A 25,662-nucleotide genomic window follows, 5' to 3' on the forward strand; every position below is an offset into this window, starting at 1 on the left:
GATTTTTATTGTCACCATGCGAACAATCGCTTCGTTTGAGTCAAGACGATATTATTTGTGACCTCAGCGTAGCGACATAGCAAAACACTTTTATCTTGATGTCTCATCCCTAACTTGACAGACTATAGACACCACAAGGCGGGTATAACATTTAGACTTTTAGAGGTAAGGGGGCAGATAAAATACCCGAGGCCAGTCAGAATATTCTGTCAGTCATTCAGCGAGTGCCCAGTACACTCCTGAGATTAAAAACGGAGGCGGGGGTAAATTTGTAAGCCAGTTGCTTTTACCCAGACATACGAGCATAAATGGATGGGTGGAAAAGAGCACTGTGTTATAAACTGTCGCAACGGTATTTTTTCTTTTAAAAAAAGGGAAGAGACAAGTTAGTATTATCTGCTTTCCCAATCGTCCACAGTTGGGCACATATTAAAGATAACAAATGTGAACCTTGAAATAAGAGAAAAATATCTATGTTATATATGGTGTTACTATGGGGTCCATTTGAAAGACACTGAAACTAGTGAATAAGTGTTACTTAGGAGGGCCTTAAGAAATAATACATGAAAGAGAAGGTCGCTAATTGTGATAGTTAAAAAAAAAAAAAGGGCCAAAGAGGGTTGGAGTCACAAAGAACCCATGGTACCAGAGCAGGGGTTATGATTCTCTCTCCTATGCATTAATTTACACCGAGATAGTAGCGATAATACGTAATGGCTAACAAATATTACAAAACAAAGATTGGCAATATATTGGGAATTGCCCTTTTAATGGTAAGATCGTATCACACAAAGCATGAGCATATAACTAAATATAGATATAGTTCTCCTCTCCTAAAGTGGACTTGTCATGTTAAAAAAAAAATAATGAAGCACAACAAATTTGCATGTGTGTGTACAGAAACAATAATATTTAAAGGTATATCAACAACAATAATAATAGTAAGGATGTGGTGATAGCTGTTTAGCAACAACTTCCCAAGTATTCAGAACAAATGCAAAACCTACTGACGAGGGTCATCTCTGTGACAGTAAATTCGTGGGCTAATATTTTCTTTCAGCACTTTCAAGTGCTGTCTCCGATTCTCAAGTTGAATTCTCTTGTATAAACTGCTGTAATATTAAGACCCTATATTTATTATGATCCCTCTCAACGAAAAAATTAGTAGCATAGTGGTGCAGAAGAGACTATATGGAACACCTTTGTACAGAACATTTAGACAGATGCTCAGAAGAAACTGCATGGCACACCTTTTAAATGATAATGTTTAAACGCAACATCCCGATACACAGTTTTATATATGGTGAAGACCACCCCTACATCAAAAACTATAGGTAAAACACTTAGCTCGCCTGACAAGTAATTCTCTAACATCAGCAAGTGCACTTTTGCATTCATGCACACAAAAATGTGCACACATTTACATGCAAACACTCGGATACAGTGAAGGACACAAAATCAATGGTTCAGACAGGATAATGCAAAGATAACCCATTTTAACAGGATTTAACACCAAAAAATTCACAGCTCTGGATTAGAAAGGCATCAAGACAGCACAGGTGACTCATGATTTATGCATGGGTTGCATTCCAGAAGGACCATGTGTAATTTGATTATTTGTAACATGTAAAAAGAACTTTTTCATAATATTGGTTAAGGGCTTTCACACTCTTATCACTTTTTACACTTACAAATTGCTCTTATGCTTTCATTTGTACCACTTTCTTTTCATGCAAGCTGTCAATTCACTGTAATCATATGCATTACTGTCTGACATTTTTGTCTGTTTGACATTTATGGGGGAAGTGAACATTAAAAGTGTTTTTTGAAAGCATGGTGCAGTATAAGACTTGTCAGCAAGAGGACAAAGGCAGACTTATGAACAATTAAATTATTCACTTCTTAGAAAAACCTAGTAAATTTTTTTTTTATGTCAGCTTAACTTCAATGCAGGTGTATTGCTGGAAATTACTTAAGATTATAAACATCAAAAACTGCCCCTCCTACATGAAGCCATCATGGAGAAAACTCCAATATATGATGTTTAACAGAACATCAAGATCAAGAACATTTCTCCTGCAAGTCACACTATTTTTTATATAGATCTTAATGCATTAATTCAATTCACATACTTTGAATAAGCATAAATGATGAGTCGACTGTGTTATGAGATTTGGTACAAATCAGACAGAAATAGCATGACATTTAACATGTATTAAACACTGGAGCTGTTTAACAGATTCTGCAAAAAGAAAAAGAAAATCCAACCATGTAAAAATTGTGAAGGGAAAAAAATTCCCTGAGCTTTCTCTTCTATAGTACTGCCCACTGTACACAATCTTGTAGATACAAATATGTGAGTACAGTTTTCTCGTGTGGACTTGTTCACTGTTTCCCTTTCAATGTTAAAGTGATCATTTTGTACCAAAGTTCAAAGGCAAAATTTAAGCAGGCAAAAGTTAATGAGAATTGTTTAAAAGCAGTGATTAACATCCATGCCAGATAGACTGCTTAAGGGGACTTCTAGGTTGACAAGTACAATCAAGTGGATTGTAAATGCTAAAAATATGCCAAGCTTTATGCAAAGGCTTCATTTCAAAAAGTGTTGATATATATCAATATGAACAGCCCATTGAGAATAAGTTGACACAATTATGTTTATGCACACCTGAAATAATAAGGCAGCATCTACGGGTGCTGGTTTGGCCCTGTAGCAGGTGCTACATTCCAAGAAACTTTGCTTGTGTGAGATCCCAACACATGGCCCTATAATCCTCACTTGGCAACAACCTTTTTTTTTCTTCGCTGTACCACCAAACTAAGATTAAACCAGCACCCAATTATCTTGATCTCTAGTCCAAGCCTCACCAAACTATGCCAGTCTGCCTGCTGGTCTTTGATTCTGAGACTATGGGAAAGTGGGGTACAGAGTGCTGATGAAGTAGCAGCAGATCACACAAGAGCTCCTTCAGGCTTAGTTGTGGAAACAAATATTTCATTCTCCATGGGACAGGAGAAAGAAGAGAAGCAAAAAAAAAAAAGTCAAAAATATGACATGATTGAATTTTCTAAGAATCCTTCACTGCAATTCATTATTCTTTTGCAGTCTGCAGAGTAAACCCAGTTAAAACAAAAATATAAAATATAAAAATAATGCCATTTTTCAAAAACAAAATATATTCTAACATGGAAGAAACACACAGAGATCTAAAGATTCATACTTTCATGCCTTAATGGTAAATGGGAGGAAACACATTTTTTGGTCAAAATTAAAGATCTTCAAGGTGGGGGTTGGGGGAGGTCCCATCTTCATTTCCATCTCTGATCTTCAAAATTTTGAACAACCCTTTTAGCTAAATCACTAAATGTTACATGGATATTTTCTTGATGTTCTACTTTCACATGATCAATGTTGTAACATTTTTGTTTCTTAAAGCACTGTTCCTATCTCTCCCACAGATATCTCCACAATGAGGGACCTATGCAAAAATCTCTGAAGCACTGCCCCATCTAAATATAAGTATTAAAATACTATTCTGCACAACATATGCATCAACCATCATTCCAAACATGGGAAATTGTATAAGTTTGCCCCCTTTCCCTGATTTTATCACTTTCCTTTCAAATTACTTGACATACACATTATCCACAAGAGTTGCAGCAGACATGCCTATGAGCATACATATTTGTAAATATATTACACAACAAATACAAAACTAAAAACAAAATTATAACATACACTGGAAATATTTCTGACAGACATGTTCACCATTTAGCACCATGCAAACAAATTGTACTAGAAATACAAATTTACACAAGTCTGTACTGGCTTGATAATGGTCAAACAGACATCAAATTATATTGTGTTGTGCTTTTATGACATTCCCATCAGCGCAAAATTAATAGCTGTAGGTAAAACAATGACATGCATGGAACCAATGAATAGTCCTAATATTTAAGGCTACACAAAATTTCAGAGATGCAATACAAAAAGCTAGTACATGATTTATAGGAATTTTGCTTTAACACATTTGTTCACAATTTGCTTTTGAATCTTCACCCTTATAAAGCTCCCACAATTTACACTCTTCTAAAGCCAATATAATGAAAGTTATAAACGTGCTATAGGGTGCTTCATAAAAAGAAAAAACCAAACAAAAATAAAAATCAACCCCCCCACTCCAAAAAAAAAAAAAATCTGCAAACACAACCAAGCAAAACGTCACCAAAAATATGTTCTTCCTTGCTAGTGCATTGGCAAATAATTATGTAAAAAAATAAAGAAACAAAATAAAAAGTTTTCAAAAAGGTCCTGAACTCTTTAAACAAGAGATGGAAAGTGATAAAATCAAAACTTCCAGTGGTTGAGACTGTAAATTTCCCTCCAAAGAAGAATTCTTTACAACACTTTCCTTGGCCTTGTGGAATCTGTAAGGTGTGTGGACATGAGCAAGACTACCATGATTCAGTGTCATGAATGCCTGTCTACTACTTTCTTTAGGTGTAGCAGGACTGAGTGAATGCATCAATATGCACATGTAAACAAATGTGAACACAATATCTGTGGGATATAATTACTGACACTTGCAGTAACTATTGTTACTAAACAATGCTGAGGTGTTATTAAGCAGTCACTTGTGACTAAGAGAGAAAGAGAGGTAATTTTAACTTGAGTAAAACCCTTAAACAATCACAAAATACATTTTCCACATACAACAACCAAGTATATCACCACAAACATTTTACAAAACAGGAAGAGGAAAATTCTAGATCTGTTCAAATGGCTGTGGATGAACTTGTGCGAAAGAGGATGATGGCTAGGAAGATTCTTTAAAACTTAAAAAGAAGAAAAAGATATAAAATCCAACATACAAATCAAACAGTCCATCAAAATATGACTCAAAAGGTGTTCAAACAAAAATGAGACAAAACCCATTCTCGGAACTGCTGAAAAACATTCTCCCTAAAAAAAAGAAAAAAAAAAGGGAAGCTAGCAGCATCATGATCCTGTTTATAAACAGTTTAACCCAGCCACAAAAGCTCTGTTCAATGCTACGCGAATGGATGTGCACACACACACACAAAATACACACCAGCTCCAGAGGACATATGTGCTTGTTTAGAAGACAGGTGAATGAAACAAAAAAACAACAGATCTGTCAATGTAAAATAAAATTATGCATGGGCATGTCACACAAGGAAAAGAAACAAAAGTACCATTGTTACGATTTGCATGATGTAAGATCTGCACCCAAGGACTTGTACACACTTCAATCTCAGACAGCAGAAAGAATGCTATGCAGAAACACCAATATTCCAACAGCTCAATAGGTCACTTGCAGTTTGAAGGAAGGTTACAATAAAATTTTAGAAAGCCAGTCTTAAGAATCCTTTTATATGGCACATGCACCACTGACTTTTTTTCCTTTGCACCAGTTAGCAAATACTGGCACAACATGCCTTCTCCCTACTCTTAGTGTCTGAAATTCTCCAGGAATTAGATTCCACACAACAGTGACTGGCTCTACAAAGAATACATCGTATCAATCTCATTCTTGAAGTGCTGGTCAATGTTCTTGCGCTTTAACTTGAATGCATCAGTAACAAGTCCAGTATCTGGCAACCATGGCTCTGGGACGAGAGTGTATTTCTGAGGGATCTCAAACTTTTCCAGCTTTGCTGCAATGGACATGCAAAGGCTCAATTATTTGTGCATACATCCAATAGTTCAGCTCTAAAATGACCCAAACATCTGCAAGAAAGCAGGAATTGAGCAAAAGATAAAAGCTAACAGCATCTCAGTTTCAAAATGTCCCATGTAGGCTGAACCATTTCATGCTTGTTTCCAAAATATCATCACAAGTGATTATCATTATCATTATGCAATCTTAAACTTGCCAAAGTGAAAATAATTTCCTTTCCCACCTCCCTAATATACATAATTTACGCACTGGAAAAAATCCCCCCCTCCCACTTTTAGGATACTTAAATATTCTCCACATCACTATTAGGGTCCCTAAACAATGATGCGGGAGTGGGGTGGAAAATCTTGTCACGAATGAGGACAGACGTCTATGCATGTGTTCTGTTGTTTTTTGTGATAACTACGACAGCTATACAACAATTTTTAAATCAAACGTTACGCTAGATAAGGCCAGTGTAAATGCCAGTGGAAAATCAGTTTTTGTGTCATTTGTGGCCACTTTCTGTGGAGTTTTGTGCATTTTATGTGGCTGCGGCCTTGGGCAAAGTTTAAACTGCCCATGCAAGATGTATCACAGCCAGTTTTTTTAATGTGTTCTGGAGATGGGAAATGAACCCTGGTCCAACTGACAAAACGATGTGCCAAGTGACCAACTCACTGGATCAAAATGTAATCAAAATGTAATCAAAGAGAAAGGACACTTAGTTGTGCAGACAGTCACGGCAAACCCTACATGCCTCGCCACATCTAACACTGGCACTTTGTACACCAAATTAAGGTGGAGTTTGATAATATGATAGTTTTATGTATGTCGCAGGATCATACTCAAACGGAAAATGATGTTTTAGTTTAGTTTATTCCTTGTTGCTCCTTTGAGGAGCATAGGGCCGCAAATGTTGTTGTTTTAGAGCCTACATTCCCCTTGCTGATTCACCAAATTATAAAGAAAATGAAATTTATAAAGGTATCGCTATGTTGGAAGATTGCATCCTGGAAGTTATTAGATCTTTAGGCAAACACGCTTTTGTTGTTTTTATGTGATTTCAATGTTAGAACTGCGTCTGAAAATGTTTTGCAATCTGATGACTTATTTGAGATCATGGCAACCAACACTGAATTATGCTCAACTGATTCAGCCAGTCAGTATTATCGAACCTCAGCTAATGCTGTGATAAACTCGTTTGGAAAATACTTATTTCAAGTTTGTAATGAATTTCAACTTTTTATTGCCAATGGTCTCTTCTGAGTTTACATATATTTCTAGAATAGAATGTAGTGTGATAGATTATGCTATGGTGTCAAAATCTTTGTTTAGAAAATGTAAAGCTTTTAATGTTGTCTCACTGATGGAAACCAAACATATGCCTGTTGAGCTCCACATTTTGCTTGAGTCTGATCATGCCAACCTAATGGTGAAATTGAAAAGCTATGGCTATAAAAAATTTGTTTAGAATAGTGTTAAACTAGATGAGTTCAAGTGGTTAGGATTACATTCAGAAGAAGAGGTGTTTTCATGAAGCAACCCGTCATATCCAGGAAGACTTTAATAAGGCACTTCTTAAGTTCAATGAAAGTCGCAGACTAGTTGGGAGTTGTATGAATAGGACTATAAGGAGTAGCAATAGAGGCAGCAGAAAGAACGTTTGGTTTGATTTTGAATGTAGAAATGCCAGGAAATTACCTAGGAATCAACAAAAAAAAAAAAAAAGAAAAAAAAAAAAAAGGCGGCGTGACCTTGTTAAAAGGTGAATACTTTCGTGTTGATAATCCTATACAGTTTGTGTATTACCTTGATATTTTTATGCTCCCCTTGAAACAGGCCGATGGCCAATTCAATAAAGTTTTTCTGTTTTCTTAACAATGATGCAAAGTTAAACTAATGAGGGCTTGAGAGGGTTTTGACATGAACTTACAGGTTGTAGCATGCTTATTGAGAATATTGGTGATCTCTTGTGTTATCTTGGGATTTTTGCACAGTGTCTGAAGGTCCATGTTTCCAAGTCCTGCTTTGGCAGCCAGTGTGTCCAGGCCACGAGGGTTTGGCACAATCAGACATACGGTGAAGTTCTGGTCGCTATGAGCACACACACACACCTGAAAAAAAAAAAAGAAGAAAAAGGAACAGTCACATAGTCATTACATGGAATGGTGGAGGGAGAGGAGGATGGTGTGTGGATGGGCAAAAGGACTCTAACCCACCACCCACACTCCCAAATAGAGTAACACTTGGTCCACACCCACACTAGCGTAAAACTTACTTGGTCCACAAGTGGGCACATTTTAAGCACTGTCTCCACCTTGCCGAGCGACACATACTCTCCCATCTGCAGCTTCACTAGATCTTTCTTCCGGTCTAAATAAAATCACAACAGAAATTAATGACTAATTAGTTTTTCCACAAACATACGAGACTGAACTGGTAACAATCCACCCACCTCTATTTTTTTAAAAAGGTTATTTTGACCTTGTGTAGGAAATGGCTAGCAGTGATCGCAGCTAACCAGCAGGATATACGTACAAGCTTGAAACACCAAAAGGCTTTTTGAAAAGCATATAAAATTTAATATGTTTCTTAACAAACTGCACAGCAAAAATTAACAGATAAAAAAAGAGCCTGCTGTTGTGCATAAGAACCTGTTGTTGTGCATACCAACATATCAGAAATAAATATAAAGTAAGAAATAAGACAGGAGTCCATTTGGATCAGACTGTCAACTAAGATTCAAGGGCACATAATACATTACTGAAACTTGCTATCCTCACCAATGACTCGGAGGCAGCCATCACTGTCAAACTGCCCGATGTCGCCTGAACAAAAGTATCTCACTCCGTCTATGCTGATAAAATCCTCTTTGGATTGCTCTTCCAGTTTGTAATAACCTTGGGCCACATTACCTCCTCCTATAAGGATCTCCCCACGAGGACATGGCTTATCAGTGTTCAAATAACCACCTGGACAGAAAATGCATAGCACATATAAAGTCCCAAATAGTTCTGACATTAATGACCTTCATCCTATAGCATAAAGACATGAAGGGATAGGATACTGTCCAGATTGCATAAAGACGGGTGAATCAAAAGACCACCATGATCAAGTACATGGTAGTTGCATTATTTATAATAGATGAAAGACCCATACAAGCCCACAGTCTACGCAACAACAAAAAAGTTCCAATAAGAGGCATTATCTCATGCTTTTAGAGAAAGCCAGCATCATACCCTCTGGCCAGTCTCGTAGTCTAAATTCACAGCATATTAGGGGTGCACCAACACGCTCCACACTCAGGTCGGTTGCTGGCAGGACCAAAAAATAAAGGCGACCATTATCAACCAGTAAATTATGTTCAACAGCAGTTTACAAGTTTTTAAAAGGTCAGTTTAAAAATACGCTCTATTTGTACTTAGCAACTTCAAAAATGTCTGCATGCATTACAATCTGTTATCCAACAACAATTCAAATACTACGATCAAGAATTTTGTTTCCCCAAGGTGGGACTATTGCCAATTATACATTCACAGGAATCCTATGATAACAGGAAAGAAAAAATAAGTAACCTAACCTTTATTAAGCAAACTCTTACCGAGTGGCAGTCGAAAATTAATAAACTCACATCACCATTATTCCTTCACTTAAAAAAACAAGCAAAGACTTAAAAAAACAAGCAAAGGTAACTTTGCTGTATTTTCCACTGGTCCTACATGCTGCCTTTTTATTTAAAAGAATACTTACGCTGAAAAGACAAAGAAAGAAGGAAAAGGAAAATGAATAAGAAAGATGTGTGACAAAAAGCCTACTTGCTGCCACAGTGCCAGCTCCACAGGTTTCTGTCAGACCATAACCTTGTGCAACTGGGCAACAAAAACAGATGTGCATGAAGCGTTGGGTGGTTCCTGAAAGGGGTGCTCCACCTGACAGCATCATTCTGATGTTTCCACCCAGTAACATTTTTACTTTCGTAAAAACTGCTCTGTGAGACAAAAAAAAAAAAAAAGTTTCCGATATGCTGCAAATCCTGGTTAGACATCATACAGATACAAATTCTATAATATCTGAGTCAATAAAATTTGTGGCCTAAGAAAAATTAAAAATAATCTAAGTGGTTGAATGTGGTACACACAACAGACACACCTTTGATGGTGTATCTACTTGATGCAAACTCAAAAGCCCTTCATTAAGAAGAAAGTAAAAGAAGGTTGGACTTAAAAAAAAACTTGTTAAGCAGAGATTTATCAAAGAAGAATTTACTTGTTAAGCAAAGGTGTATCATATCCCCGGTCCAGCTGCCGCCGCTTGTAGTTGTAAGCAAACTGGAAGACAGCACGGCTCACAGGACCCCCTGAGTTTACCTTCTCCCAAACTCCCTTGTACAGACGGTCCATGATCACCTGCATTATTGACAGATGGTGAAGAAAATGCACAAACATATCAAACTCAACTGCTTTTCACAACTCCTTGAATGAAAAATGAACCAATACCTGGTATTAACATCTTATAAGTGCATTCATGAAATTCTCCTGGGAGAATTAGAAAAAAGCTACTTCTCAATTAGTATACTTCAAATGAAAAAAAAACCTGTTAGATCCTCAAGATTTTGTAATGGTAACTGTTTTATAGCTATTTACATAAAGGTTACCTAACTAAGAAATGTTTATTTTCACACGTTTAGTCTGCTTAAAATTGGACAATAAAAAAAGTTTTGGAAACAAGAACAAATTGACCATTGATGCAACTCATGACTGAACCCAAGGCCTGGAGCAATGTGAGTCTAAAGTTGATGATACAGTTTCTACTCATAGGGGAATGTAATGTCACAAAGACACTTACAGGTACTGCAGCCATTAGGGTGGGCTTTAACTCAGACACATCTCCTTTGCTGCCTTTCTTGATCTTGCTGGACTGTGGCAGATGCAAACAAATTCTACTTGTTTTTACTGCCAGAAGACATGCTAAATTCAGTTTAAACAATAACTGATTATAGAGTATGCCCACATGCAGTTCAATTTTATCCTTTGGCATAAGCAAAAGATCATTTAATGACAGACATTTTAAGCCAGATATAAAGGAAGTCCTCTACATACCTGATCCGTAAGGGTCAACGGTGATGAATAACCAATACGAACGCCATGTGCAAGACATGATAACTCTGCACATAAAGAATTCTTGTGAAAACTTTTATTTTAGATAGACTGTTAACATTAGCACTTATTATTTCTGGTTTGGATGATAAGATTAAAAAAAAAAAGCACTTATATAATGAATTTTCCTGCTTGGAAGTGAGTGAGGAAAAAAAAAAAAAAGAGGATGAGAAACAAATACACAACTGAAATCTACAAAAAGAAAGGAAGAGATGAGATGGAGCAAGAGATAGTGAGTGAAGGAGGAAACCACCAGGTATTACAGTTATTTATAAACATTAATAATTATTATTTTAAAACATTTTGTTATCATTTCACGTTCAGGTTAGTTTTTCATTTTCAGAAGGAAATGAACTCTATAATATCATATATTCGCACTACTGAGTCTAAAGCCAAGTGGACAATTGAGCTATTTGCTAATTAGACAACTTTTTCTTGCAACAAAACACTATTGGTTTGACTTCTTTCTGTCCACAGATAAATGTAAACTTTCAAAGGGCAACATGAGTGTAATATTTTTTCTTTATACTCGGGTTAAGTTCATTTAAAAATAATAATTACAAAAATATGAGTACATAATTATGCTGTCCTGGTCTGTTTTCTTTTACTGAGGATTGTATCTTTCCTCTTCGGATTCAGCTCACGCAGACAATGTTATTTTTTCAGAGACACTACCCTTTAGTCACTTCCTGTTTTCTCGACATTAGTTGATTAAGAACAAAAAATTAATATTTCTTGTGCCTCGTCATCATAATATACCACTGGAATGTTGTTGTATACTTTATGCTTTATTTCCAGCAATTTTCACCAAGCGTTTGCATTGCCCTTTAGAGGCTTATACCGCCCATAAAAAATGGGGTTAACTGTTTAGTATCTTTTCATGGATAACTTACCAGCACTCAGTTCCAGAACATGAGCAAGGGGGAGATAACCAATGAAGACATCGGAATAGCTAGTGGATAAGAAAGCACAAAAATGAAAACATCCTGTCAAAATCTCTGTCTCACTATTTTATGTAACTTGCTCTACATAGATGACAAAAATTACAAATTCTGATCTGACAATAAATACAGAAATCAGCGAAAAAGTGAATTTTTTTCAGCTTATATTTTTTCTACACCAAAAAACCCACAGCTAACATATCTAGTCCAAAGAAGCAATCCTCACAAAATGCGAACATCAAACAAGAAGAAAAACCAGATGTGCAACTAGTTTCTGTCTGAATACCAATGGCATGTACATATTAAGGGCCATTACTGCTACTCTTTAGTTCCTCCTACTCAAGGTTATGTATCTCATCAACTGTTGGTTCCTCTTTTCATGATTATGCTCCAGATTACTCTATCACCCATTGAAAGGAATGTATCATTATATATATATAAAAACAACCTGTTGTGTTTACACTACTATCAGCAAGTTATTCCCACAAAATACTACATTTTAGAAGAGAAAGATAAATTATGCAGAAATTTACCCAAGGTTTGGAATCCTCTGGCATTGTCCAGACATGCCGGACATGAGATTTCCATGAGTGATCACTACTCCTGCATAAAACAGAGAATATACAAATTTATGCAGAGATCTTTAACCTGCATAAAGATAGGCTTGTGACTGAAGGGGAAGTGAGCTGCAAGTGGCTCACTCTGTGTACGTTGTATAGCTAGAAGTCTCATCTGTAATCAGGTGCATAAGCACACACTTTTCAAAAGTTTAAAAGTTATGAAGCCACTAGCCCTGCCTTAACAATAGCCTGCTGATGGGACTAATCAGCCAATTAAAAAAAAAAAATGCACAGTTGATGGGAAAGTGCATAAACCCACCTTTTGGCAGCCCTGTGGAGCCACTTGTGTACATGATTACAGCAATGTCCTCGCGGGAAGGTTTTGTTACTGGAGTTTGGACTGCCAGGGCAGAAAAGGAGAGGTGATAGAAACACTACATCATCGTATAAGACTGATCAATCTATTGCTTGATTGATTCACCACAATGACAAATATAAACATTTAAGCAGATCAACCAGGAAGGCACTTAAAGCCTTCAAAAATGATTTGCCATATTGAAAAGACATCCATTATAGCATATTAAACAAACTTCCCTTACGCCTAAATTTAGAACAAAAATAAAAAGTTAAGGTTATCAAAATCTAGCTTGATAAACAATCCAACAAAATTTCACTGAAAGCCTGAAAATAGCAGGTTGTTCGCTTTATTCTTAATCAAGGTCTCCAGTGGCATTTGAGAAAGTTAGAACAGTGTGCATGTTGACTAGAAAATTTAGGTAAAAATCTTGAAAATAAGCTTTGAAAAAAGGTTCTTTTTCTAAAGACTATAATTGTTAGGACACAGAATTTAGGTTATGAGCACCATAGTGTAATATGGTGTAATGTTACCCCTGTTACATACAACCACACAAGGGGAAGCACACTCACTGTTTTCTGGGCGAAAACCCTCCGTCTCTACCTGGTCCATTGTTAGCAAAGACACATGATCAGGCTTCTGTTTCAGTTGCATCTTCTGCTTATCACCCCCCATCACGATCAAGTGTGTTACTTTTGGCATCCGGTCAAGAATTCCCTAGATAAATGACATAATTCACTTTATACCACTTTCTGCCTCAAACTGAAGACTTTTTTCAATCAAATAAAACTTCCCATTCTTAGTTTAAAATAATGGAAGACTTCTTGTGAAAACATTATGCAGGTTCCTTTTTTTTTCTTGCTCAGGCACAAAACTCTAAGTTCTAACATTTATGACTGAGGAACACACTTCCCCCTTCCACTCTTCCTCATTCTCTTTCAGTCTCACTCTGCATACTAATCTTTCTCTTTCAGTCTCACAGTGAATACTAACATCAAATTTGCTTAGCAAATCCATGCTAGTGATGACATGCGTCACATCCGTTTCATTGATACCATGTATGATGGCCTCTTGACCCAGAGTGGCATACAAGGTCACAACTGCCCACAAAGTTGGTTTTGATGACAAGATAGCACAGCAATAACCTGGCCTTATTTGTCACTATTCTAAATACATACAGTAAGAAGCAGCAACAGTAAAGTCCACGTCATTAACTTTTAATAAACATACCTTACCAAAATCTCTGAATTTCACAAACCTTTCTTGGTAATAATGACAATAAAAATCTGACTCTTTAATAATTCTATCCATAATATTACCTTGCAATATAATATAAACTAATGCTCTTAGGATGGTGGGAGAGGAACTGATGTTTTATGCTGAACCAGCAACTAATGAAATATCATGGCAAAGCAGCTGGTCCTGTAAATGGATGCCACATGCAGAGTAATGTTCTTGGAGACATTAAAACATGAAAGTTTATAAATTTTAAGTCCATTCAACTAATTACATGGCTATAATTAAATTAAATAACGGAGATGAAAACTGGTTTACAAGTTTGTAGTAGTTCTGACACAGAAGAGTAACTCAGGCAACACAGCCCACCCTTTCAATGACTCACCTGGAAAGTTGTACTTGAAGCATGCTTGTGCTGCGATCATCCACTCAGCACGTGTCTCGGCAAAGATGACCAGTTTTGACCGTGGCTTCTGACGCAATGCAAGGATGCCACTTCCAAAGTTGGATATCCTCTGATATACCCTTTCATATGTGAGCCATTCGTACTCACCAAGCACCACCTGTTCATTCACAACGAAGATATCTGATGATAATATTTTTAAAAGCACAGAACAGATAGGCAGCCATAAACTGCACTTCTGAATCTGTTGACTAATGTGTCCAGCAATAGCCACTGTTACTGGAAATAATGCAGAACTGACAGCTAGAAGCTAGGCTGATTTGCATGCCAAAGATAAAGCCATAAAGGTGACAGATAGTGAGTCAATGAAGTGTATGCTGAAGGAAGCAAAAGGATAGGGTCCAGACTATGCAGGATACTGGCACATATACATGTATCCTGCTCATGGACTTTTTGTCTGCAAATCAATACTGTTCAACCACACTTGCACTAAAGGTTAACACATAACTAGTTCTCTGGACAGGACAGGACAGGACAGAGGATATGCTGTAAAGGCACACTCTCCAACACTCTGATCAATACAGGAGCCCAACAAGAGTGTTTTGTCCCTAGTACTGTTCTCTGTCTACACCAGTTGTCCAGACAAATCTTTCCAATTGTGCCCTATCATTGATCAAGATTGCAGATGACATGATTTGAGTTGCTCAGCTTAAGGATGAGGACTCACTAGCAAGTTATTTTCTTGAAATTAAGAAACTGCATTCATAGTTTGAAGAAAGGTTTCTGCTGCACAATGTCTCTAAAACTAAAGAACTGGTCCTCGATAACAGGAAACAACAACTTGTCCATACATCCTTGGTTATGGGCAAGAAGACAATAGATCAGGTGCAAAAGTTTTAAGTACCTTGGCACAGTCCTTGACAACAAATTTTCCTCCCAGGAAAACATCAAGATCATTTCTAGGAAAGCACATAAGTGCTTGTACTTGAAGCAGAGTATCGCATCCTGATTGAAAGCACTCTCAGATTTAACCTGTCAGTGTTGCTCGATGTTTTATCAATCAAAGAAAAGGCTTGCTTGATGAGAGTGGTCAAAACTGCCAGCAAGATCACTGGCCTTCCACAGAGAGAGAGCACTAAGTGACCTATACACCAGGGCTGTGAGGTTAAAAGCACAAGCCAACATAAAAAAATTTCTATTTCTGTTGCAAAGAAATAGGCAACAACGATGTATTGTACTTTAAATCAACAGTAGTCATCTTTTAAAGCCTTAATAAAAAATAGTATGCTAATCCCAAAATACCTACACAATAGGATGACTACTAAATTTATGTTTTTTTCCATAGAAGGATACAGGAGCAATCTTGTTACAAGACATTTGCTTAAATCTGCAAGGTTTTAGCCCCCAAGTTTTTACTCCATTTCGAGAAATGAGAAACTATGGCTGGATACATTCTGTCTGATTCTGTGGGTTTATATGAAAAAAATATTGGATGCAAATGGCAAAAATACAATTTTAGCAAAGTTTGCAAAACACTGCAAGCCAATCTTACATGTTACTACAGTTAATCTATCAGCTGGAACTGTGTTCCCTTTGTGTTAGAAGAGTAGCAATGAAATTCTGGCATCCTTTACAGAGGTATTCACTAACCTTTTTAAACACACGTCCATTTGGCTGCTTCTCATCCTCTTCTCTCAAAAGCTCTCTTGTTCCAAGACACTTTTCATTAGCATACAACTTCACAGCCCTTACAAACAGGTCATCAAGAGTAACACACTCAGGAAACAGAGTGGTGGTCAACTCCCCCGGAACATCCACAGATCGCCATGGGGCAAATGGATCACTGGAGATTGGACGTGCCTGCAATAACCATAATGTTGCAGCTAACATTAACAGTGTATTATCATTGACCTCTGTACAGAGAATTAAAATAGTAGCAACAGTCTTTTCTCAACAGATTTGATGATAAAGGAATGAGGGCAGAAATTTTGTTTTACTTTGTTTTTCACAAAGACCGCAATTCTCTGACTGGTTTCTGGTGCACATTTGTTGACCAAACACAGCCATGTGTGAACCACAGAGAACGAACACACTGGAAACTACCAGATACCATTTAAAACTTACCATCATAATCACAATTCACAGAATAAGTGAAATCTCCTAACATATTTCCAAAACAGACAAACAGAACTTAGCACCATCTTCCATGACCACGGAAGTGATTTCTGCCTTTATTTGGCCTGATCATAGCAGGATGTCAAATGTCAGCAGGCTTATGACCTTCACAAGTATCTGACATGACATGTCAATACATCTTGTATTCCTAGTAGAAAACAAAGCAATAAAATGCCCTGAAGTCTCAGGTTCAGATTTCTCTTCAAACCGTTACTGACCAATGCTTGCTTTCTGTGTCGACTCATTCTGAATGAAAGCAACACTTCACTGTCACTTCCTCAGAGAGTAATGAAATTGGGAATCACTTTGACAATAGCTTCAAAGACAAATTATTCATGCTAACCCTGACCTCAGTATAGAATGACTAATTGTTGTGCACGTCCTTAAGGGAGTGGGAAGACTGTTTCCTGAGACGCCCTTGACAATAATGATTATCTTCCTCACAGGCGGTTTCACTTTCAAATCCTTTCAACTGACCAAATCTAAGCCAAGTATGCTGTGGCATGTGTCACCGCAGTCCTGTGGTATCTTATTTAGTCTTTTACAGCTGCAAACCAACTAGTTACATCAGACATGGGTGAAAGGTTGGAACATTTGAAGAGCAACTCTTAATGACAATTATACATAGCATCAAAGCCTGCAGGAAAGTCAAGCTTTTTATGTTGATTCAGGCCAGCAAGAAACAATGCAACAAAAGAAATGGGGATATAATAATAATAAATGCAAAATTTGTAAAGCACATACTCGCACTCCTATGGAGTATGCTCTTAGCGCTTAATAACAAGAACGAAACATGGACATCATATGAGGGACAGGAAAACAAACAAATAACATATGAAGTATTAAAGAATAAACAACTGCACTAAACGAAGAATAAAACCAAACACAGAAAACACAAAGAGGAACCCAATAACAAGAACAAGAGAATAACAACAATAATAGGATATGTTTGCATAGTATGTTAGAAAACAATTAAATTTCAAAAAATTATGATAGAAGTAGATCCCACCAATTTCAACCAAAAAACAAAGTTAAAAAAAAAAAAATGCGCCATGCTGTCTACTTAGAGCTGCTGTAAAAGGTATGGACATAAATACTTAAACAAAACCTGTGAAAATGAATGCAGGTCTGTAGCCACACCTACCTTATGTCTCAACACAAGTTGCAAATCCCTGTGCCTTAAAAACAGCTATGCTAGCCAAAGGCTCACCCCCCCGCTCCCACTTTCCGCATCGCCACCAACATCCAAAAAGATAACAAAATAAACACTTATTTTTGCTTGGTGTGGGCACACACCTTCTGACCTTCTTGTCTGCTGGTTGTATAACACAGTCTTGTGAAACGTCTGTAACATCCCATTCTGAGTCAACTGTATTGTGTAGCAACCTGTTTAAAATATTACGATATAAATCTGAAGGGAAATGAATTACTTTTCTGTCTTGAACAATTATTACGCTTGAACATGACCACCTTATAAAGCTGCTTTTTTTTAAACAGAAGAGAGGAACGCTCCTTCATAGATAAAACAGGTGCCCAATATGCTGGGTGTGCAGGGAAAGTTTTCCAGTCAGATGCTCTGGCAAGACTCAAACCAGTGACTATAGGCTCTAAAATCAAGGAGGCTAACCACAAGGCTACATTACTTTCCCCTCTGCCTAGATGCATTTGCGCAAGATACCATGCATGGATGAATCTATGGGCACAAAAAGGGTAAAAACTGCTTTGATCTGACAACAGTCTCTTATCACAGCTGCTGTTTCATGGTTCTGCCATGGCCACTTTCTGTAAGGCCTGTTGAAGATAACATGTCACCCAGCCAAGTCTCATCTCTTTAGCTTTCTTTCAAGCGCCTGCTGGTCTCAGGAATGACACCCTGCCTCTTAACTAATGTTTGAAATCATGAGGGGAGGGGAAACAGTAATGAAAGCTGTGGAGAGGGACACACCTAGACAAAATATTGAGTGGCAAGACCAGAGTGATATCGTATGCAATAATACAAGTACCTACTACAGATGTATAATCCACAGACAAATGAATGATCCAAAATGTGAAGTCCACTGAACGCTATAACACAAATGACTAACACAACATGTGAAGTCTACTGTACAATAAGTGGCTGACAAAATATGAAATCTCTCACCTTGACTTTGCGTGATTCTTGAAGCTGCTTCCTGGGGTTGAAAAAGAGGTAGTATGGAATAAAGGCCAAAATATCATAGATCAGGGAAATTGCTCGCAAGAGACCCACGAGACTCAAAGTCAGTGCATCCCCCATTCTGGCTTATGTAGTACTTTTCTGACCTCGGATATCAAGCTACTGTAGGAATACTGGTGGCCCTGGTGCTTTTGTCTGGTCCTTACAGCACGCTCATTCTCAGATCTGTTAAAAGCACACAGGTGTACATTTCACAATTAATCCTGCTGTCCAAAACACTGTTATTACCTAGGATTTAATAACCAAATATCTAATGTCATGAAACAAAATCTGCGTAATATTTTTGAACAAATTAAAAGAATCCCCAAAAGGTATTCTTTTCAAAACACAAGAACAAATCTAAAATGTCTCTAAACAAAAGCCTTTGTTCAAGTTATTAAACTTTAAAGCTGTTCTTTTCTAATAGACAAACCTTTTGAAAGAAGGGCAAAGGCAGGTTACAAAAGTTAGGTTTTAAAAAGTAAAGCTAAATCACGAATGTCCAAAGAACTGACAAATCAAGCAGTATAAAACACACATACACACTGCTTTTGCTACAAATAAAATACATATTTCGGTATACTACAATAAACCTTAGATATTCCATTCTTGTAACAAAGGTAACACTTTTGTGATTCCCCTACAAGCAAATAATAATACTAAAAACTACTTCAAGAGCGCCGTTCCCTAACGGCTTTAGAAAAAAGTAGCATACACAGAAAAACAACCAAGGCATTCTCGGCCACAATCGTTGTGCCACCACCATGCAAATCAGCACAGGAAAGGAATGGAAGGCCTAACCAGCAGGCTTCAGTTCAGAAATATGCATCACCTTGAGCATATAGCCAGGTCTCCATCACCATCAGAATATCCACATCATGACCTAAACTCAGTTCATAAATGTTACTAGCCTTCTGACAACAAGACTGAGTGTTGAAGCACAGAATCTTGACATCACAAAACTGGTGACAGGTATGTCCACCTGGTTATAATGAGGAACAATAAGCACCAAGTTAGCAATACTGGCACCCCTATGTAACTGAGGCTTTAACATAAAGGACACGCCACTCAAATCCTCTTCTGCGCATGCTGATCGCGCTTGCAAGATTGGATCTTTGAGATCTTTTTAACCCAACACCCAGGTAACTAAAAAATAACAAATCAAAATGAGTAACTCTCATGGTCAAGATATTCAATCACTTACTTTTTAGGTAAGCACCAACCTGACAAATATCAGCTTACTTGCTCATGCCAATGTTAACTTTATTTAACTCACCACTAAATAAAGGCCTAGGCTGTTAGCAGCGTGTAAATGGTCAAACTCAAATTTAAAATTTCCTTTTCACCCTAAGCACAAGGAAGGTGTAAGACAGCTGCTACCTTGCAACGGGCAAGGGCTTGAAAAATCAGGATGAGAGGAAAGTTGTGCTACTTACAAAGCCAGGTGCAACCTACTTTGAAACTGGACTTTGCCTTGGACCCTCTGATCCCTTGCTTTACTTGTAGACTGATATATATCCTCGTTCTCCACAGCCAAGCCCACTTGTATTTGTCAAGCATTATCTCAACACTCTCCCTGGTACCCCCTCCTGACCCATGACCATGCATGGCAGGGTGTATCCACTAGACTGTATGCTCAGTCTGGCCCTTCTTGGGCCCTGACTTATCAATGACAGCGGTTTTTTTCCACTTCTTTATCTATGTTGTTGTACATCTGTTAATTGCATATAACCATGTATCTTGGTAATATACTTTCAACCCAATTAATCATTTGAAATAATGAAATGCTAAATAGCAGAGATATGTAACCTTTCTTGGGGATTTTACACTCTGCACTTTCTAGACATACGATGGGGTGAATTTCATTGTGAATGAGGTTTTGACGTAATTTAATATCCACTGCAACTTCGAGAAAATTCTTTAAGACTGCAAAAATGTTCAAGGCTAAAATGTGAAAAAGATACATGAACATAAATAAATACTTACAAAAAATTACTGTTAACTGTTGCAAAAATAGACCTTTGTACTATGGCTTCATGCTAGGATAAGAACTTAAGAAATCAATTAACCTTTACCCATAATCACCAACACACAACATATTTACAGCCATGCCCTATAGTACAACACATACATGGGTTTCGTAGTGCATCATTGTTTCATAATCCTGCTATGACAGACTACATGTTTTTCATATGATTTTAAATTTAAGCATTAAAAACAGCTTGTCTATCTTGTATGAAAATCTTTCTGATACTGATAATCCATATGTGTGTAATTACAAAATCTATCTGAATAAATGTCCAATTTTCTAGCAGATTTTAATGGATTTACCTCCATTTTAAATGACATGAAATACAAAATGTATTGGATGTGAAAATGTTCAGTAAATCAGAATGTAGGTAACATAAATCAAGACTGGCTGTAAAAGACAAATGACTAATCAATCATTCCATTACGGATCAACTTAATGTGAGCCACTCTACTGATCTCTACTCAGGCTCTTGATTACTGACGGCATTCTTATATATGTACTAGTTGACATATCCCTATTAGGTTGTGCTGTTTATCATAACCCCGAATAAAGTGAAAGAAAAGTTTAGAGTGACAGCCATATGGTGCATAATGGTGCTATGAATCCAATTCTCACAGTATAATTTCTCGGACAGGAATGTTACTTGGGTGGTGTGTTTAAAGTAAGATATTATTCCTCATATGCGGTGAATACCCTACTTTTGTTTCTGAGATACACACCTACAAATATCAATGTGAAAAGAATGAGGTCAACAACATAGATGTCAGGATGATGGATGTGTTTATACTGAGAAGTTCCCAGCTGGAAATATACGATAATTAGCCATATCATGATGATTTATAACCTCTTTCTGTGCATGATCATGTTTCCAGGTATGTATCTTGAAAACAAAAAGGTGAAACGTAGGGGTTAGACCTTTATCTAATCACTAGAAAAATAATTCGTACTCATTTGTTAAACCTTTATCTGTTGGCAGAATTTGACAATGGCACACACCACTTTAACCGAACAAATTATGTCTAAAAGACACACTGCAACTATGTGAACTGGCAAAGTGTGCAAATTTCAATACTTGATTTATTAAACTTGTTAAAATATGTTATCCTTAATGGGAGTGCTGTTGCACATGCTCTATGAGACAGCCTGATATGTGAAGCAAAACTACAAGAGTGCCATCCAGTGTGTGTGTAGCCAAAGGCTCGCTTCTTTAAATTGAGAAAATGGTTATGAAAAACAAATGAAAACATTCTGATTATTTTTGCTAATACCATCTTATCTTATCTTACCAAACCAGACCACCAAAATATCCATATAAAGTGGTCTAAATGTAGCAGAAGTGACTGGCCTGAAAAAACCTTTGTGTTTACTTTTCTTCCACATTCAGCTAGCTTTTAGGGGGAGATGCATGATCTGTACACCCTAAATTCATTTAAAGGGAAGGTGGGCATGTACAGGCAGAAACTGGTACTGCTGGGGCCTGAATATTTACTGTACCTAGCTTATCAAGGACATTGAAAGTCAAAGGTCCAGTTTAACCACAGCAAGTGTGAAATGATAACATTATGTGGTGATTGTGGAGTGCTGATAGCTTTCTATTTTATCTGCCTGTGATTTTAGTTTGATAAAACACTACTAGTAAAGCAGATATCAAATCAAAGCTTCTCTTCTAAAGGCAATAAATATACAACATACAAGTGTCTAAATTGTAAAAACAAAAAGTTCATTCAATGCCTGACCACTCTACTTACCCACCCATTCACACATGACACCTAATAAGGAAATACCATACCGATGGCCTATTAAACTACAAGCAGGAAGGATGTTGGATGCATTTATTTATGAATATACTGCCAACCTTCCAATGCAAATTAAACAGGCCAGCTGTGATCTATCACTGTAACATTTAACTGATTTATTTCTATCAAATAAATCAGCCTAAAAAATATCAAAGCTCTCCCTTCATTCTTCTTGATGTTGCGTTGTGATGCTTGAAATATTTTAATACCTTAATTTACAAATTGAAATGATTTTCTTCCTGCTCTTCATGTGTCAACATTTCCCATAAAAATGTGCATAAATCCTGTTACGAGAACTCCAAATCATGTACAGAAAATTTGCAAAAGAAGTCTAAAGCATAAATGATTTGGTGTTTTTTGGGAAGAGAAAATGTAAAAACAGTTTAGCTTGGAGGTTTCAGTGTGTAAGACATTCTGCTGTGAACTAAGCATAAGAAAGATGATGTTTCATCATTACTTGTCATCAAATGTCAGTGGCAGTTTTATGTGCAGAAAATTGTGTTGCTCACAATTAAAGCAGTTTCTTGACAATAGGGACTAACACCATGATAATTTGAATACATGTGCATAGATATGTACTTTTTTTTCTGCAACTGGCTAATAAAACAAACCCTCATTTATTTAATCTAGGAGTCTAAAAATCCCCAACAATTTGGAAGTCTGAAAACCTTGTATTTTATGCTTTTGGGAAGATACTGATGTGTCAATATGATTTCCCCTTTTCCCAACTTGTGGGTAGGGGCATGGTGGAGGGGAGAGAAAATGTGTTAAACCAAACCAGGCTATATCTTAAGGCTATACATCACAATCAAACATAAATATCTGAGATGAGACCTTAACCCAAGATAGTCAATCATCACTGTATTGGTGACAGGCATTTAACCATTGTGCCACCAGACTGCTCTTCCTTCCTCAACACCGATCTCGTGTCTTTGCTTAAACATCTCGCTTGACAAGCATTATGTCCTACATTTTTTTTTAAAAAGTAAACTGTGCTCAGTGATAACAGTAATTTATAGGTCCACAAAGGATATGGGGAGATATATATATATAACAATATCTACAAAAGACTTCCCATTGGAAAACATAAAAAAGGCAATGCTTATTTAAAAAAAAATACAGTATTTTTTGGGTTGAGAAACTAAGTTCATCTGTGTACTGTTCTCTTTTAGTTTTATAGTCTTGTTTTATGTCATTTAATGCATTCAGGGGATACTAAGCTCTCCAGACCTAGGTAATGTAAACTGTACTGTAAAGCTGAAAAATTAGGTTACCACGAAACAACCTTAACAAACATAACCTTCTATGCTAATAAGGTGGATGCCATGCACTGATACTTTCCCATATAGAACTATATGAACAAATGCCATAATATTCGAATGTTTAGAGTAAAAAAAACCAACCAACCAAATAATGTCTCTCTCTATGACCTTCATGGTTTCTAGGTCATCGTGATGTCATTTGTTTGCTACGCTCAACTGAAGCAGAACAAGATAGGTGTGTTTGCTTGAATGCAAATATGTGCCTGACATTAACAGCAATAAAAATGTTTGAAGATATTTTCTAATATTTATTTTAAAATATCATATTAAGCATATGCAACAAAAACATTCTTCCACTACCATTTGTTTTGTTCTGGTTCTATTTTGTTCATCTTCTCTAGGTCAGTTCCCTCCTCCATCCCCCCTCCCTTATATACCTCGATGCAGCGACCTACTCTGAAGTCGGACTAGGCCCGCCCCCTTCCATACGAAGTGCGCATATATTGTACTTTATGAACGATGTAAGCATGGGAGTGGATGTTGAATTAGTTTACTATAGGAAAAAAACATTCCCATGAGTCTAATGTTCTGTACGCTGTAACATTAGTCCCTAATTCAACTAAACTTATTTCGCTCATTCGGGGGGAAAAAACTGCGATCGAATCAATGATTGGAATGGCAATGCAGACACTTTAGACTTCTCAAAAAATATGTCTGCGGACACTTTTAATGGAACTAGTATACCCAATGTATATAAAGACATTAAGGTATAAATGATAAAGCAAAATATGTTTTGTCTACATAACCTACGTAATGCAACATCTATACAATCGTGATGAACCTGGACCACAGCATAGCCAACGGTTTCGAGGTCTGGCCAACTTTGCCACGCACCAGTAAGAAGGTAAACGCATGCACTTACAAGAAGCGGTTGAGTATAACAATTTTTCAGTTTGACGACAGACGTATTCCTACTAAGGCCAGTCGACTTAGCGCTCTCCGCGCAGCGTCTTTCAGCAAATCACCATGACCATGCTTCTTGTTGTTCGTATAATCTGATGGCCTTCGCCATTTTGTCTGCTTAACCGGAAACGAAACAAGTTTTTGAGAAATATAAATAAAAGATAAATTAAACGAAATACTCACCTATGAGTCATAAATATTTTCTATATAATTTAACTCATATTAATGTATAAAACTCACAGAAATACATAGAAGAAGATTCGCAGCTACTCCAATTTCAGTATAATAATAAAATAATTTACAGCTTATTTCATTACACACAAAAGACTACAAACGAACTGACAATCACACAAGAAACAAGAATAATTGTAGTTTTGTACGAGAATAATTAAAACCATTACTATATTATATTTTAGTGGAAAATTAATATATATTTAATTAGTAATTTAGTATTTTTTAAATCACAGACTTGCTCAAAAATGTTTACACAGTCTATCTATTTATTATCTTCATTTTAATGAGGATACAATAATAATGAACGAGTGATCGCCATAAAAACACGAAATAATAGTTACCTCCCTTCCATTGCTCTTTATAAGTGGGAGTGACGTCATTTGCTCTTCCGCCATCTTCGCTTCCTGAACCCTACTACATGTTTACGTTTAGGTTGGAGAAGAATCTGTTCACCGAAAGCAAAGGAGTAATATTTGTAGATTAACCGGTGAGCAATGATTTACTATTTGTGCTTTACCGTATACAAGTTTTATAATTTTTTTGCCCTGGTATTATGACCTATGAATATGATATCGATATCAAACAGAATTTCTCGATGTTGTATGACTTATAGTCCTAGCCATCGACTATCATATATTTTATTTACGCCTATGAAGTGTTTGTAAGTATAT

The 25,662-nt window shown here is 36.8% G+C and overlaps 2 protein-coding genes across 22 annotated transcripts in view; one reads left to right on the forward strand and one right to left on the reverse strand.

The window, feature by feature from the left end:
- Window positions 1-741: 741 nt before the first annotated feature.
- Window positions 742-24,879, reverse strand: LOC112555923 (long-chain-fatty-acid--CoA ligase 4-like). Of its 6 annotated transcripts, none has more exons than XM_025224510.1 (18): window positions 24,717-24,879; window positions 18,651-18,890; window positions 15,986-16,195; window positions 14,318-14,495; window positions 13,690-13,796; window positions 13,269-13,413; window positions 12,661-12,741; window positions 12,315-12,384; window positions 11,734-11,792; window positions 10,784-10,848; window positions 10,530-10,601; window positions 9,951-10,090; window positions 9,500-9,672; window positions 8,924-8,998; window positions 8,468-8,656; window positions 7,963-8,057; window positions 7,618-7,798; window positions 742-5,679 (listed from the first exon to the last, which is right to left on the reverse strand). In XM_025224510.1, exons 2-18 carry the CDS (start codon window positions 18,783-18,785, stop codon window positions 5,525-5,527), a joined length of 2,130 nt encoding a protein of 709 aa, XP_025080295.1. In that variant the 5' UTR covers window positions 18,786-18,890; window positions 24,717-24,879; the 3' UTR covers window positions 742-5,524. The 6 variants fall into 6 exon arrangements, with proteins under 6 accessions (XP_025080295.1, XP_025080297.1, XP_025080296.1 ...); XM_025224512.1 differs by lacking the exon at window positions 24,717-24,879 and adding an exon at window positions 20,160-20,346; XM_025224511.1 differs by lacking the exon at window positions 24,717-24,879 and adding an exon at window positions 20,141-20,346.
- Window positions 24,880-25,347: 468 nt separating this feature from the next.
- Window positions 25,348-25,662, forward strand: part of LOC112555924 (rho guanine nucleotide exchange factor 7-like) — a 39,201-nt gene continuing 38,886 nt past the window's right edge. For all 16 annotated transcript variants that reach the window (XM_025224516.1, XM_025224519.1, XM_025224518.1 and 13 more), the window contains exon 1: window positions 25,348-25,478. The gene's annotated coding sequence lies outside the window, so the exon portion shown is untranslated. The remainder of the gene's footprint in view (window positions 25,479-25,662) is intronic.

Source organism: Pomacea canaliculata, linkage group LG14 (genome assembly GCF_003073045.1).
Source record: "Pomacea canaliculata isolate SZHN2017 linkage group LG14, ASM307304v1, whole genome shotgun sequence".
In the NCBI taxonomy this organism is placed as follows: domain Eukaryota; kingdom Metazoa; phylum Mollusca; class Gastropoda; order Architaenioglossa; family Ampullariidae; genus Pomacea; species Pomacea canaliculata.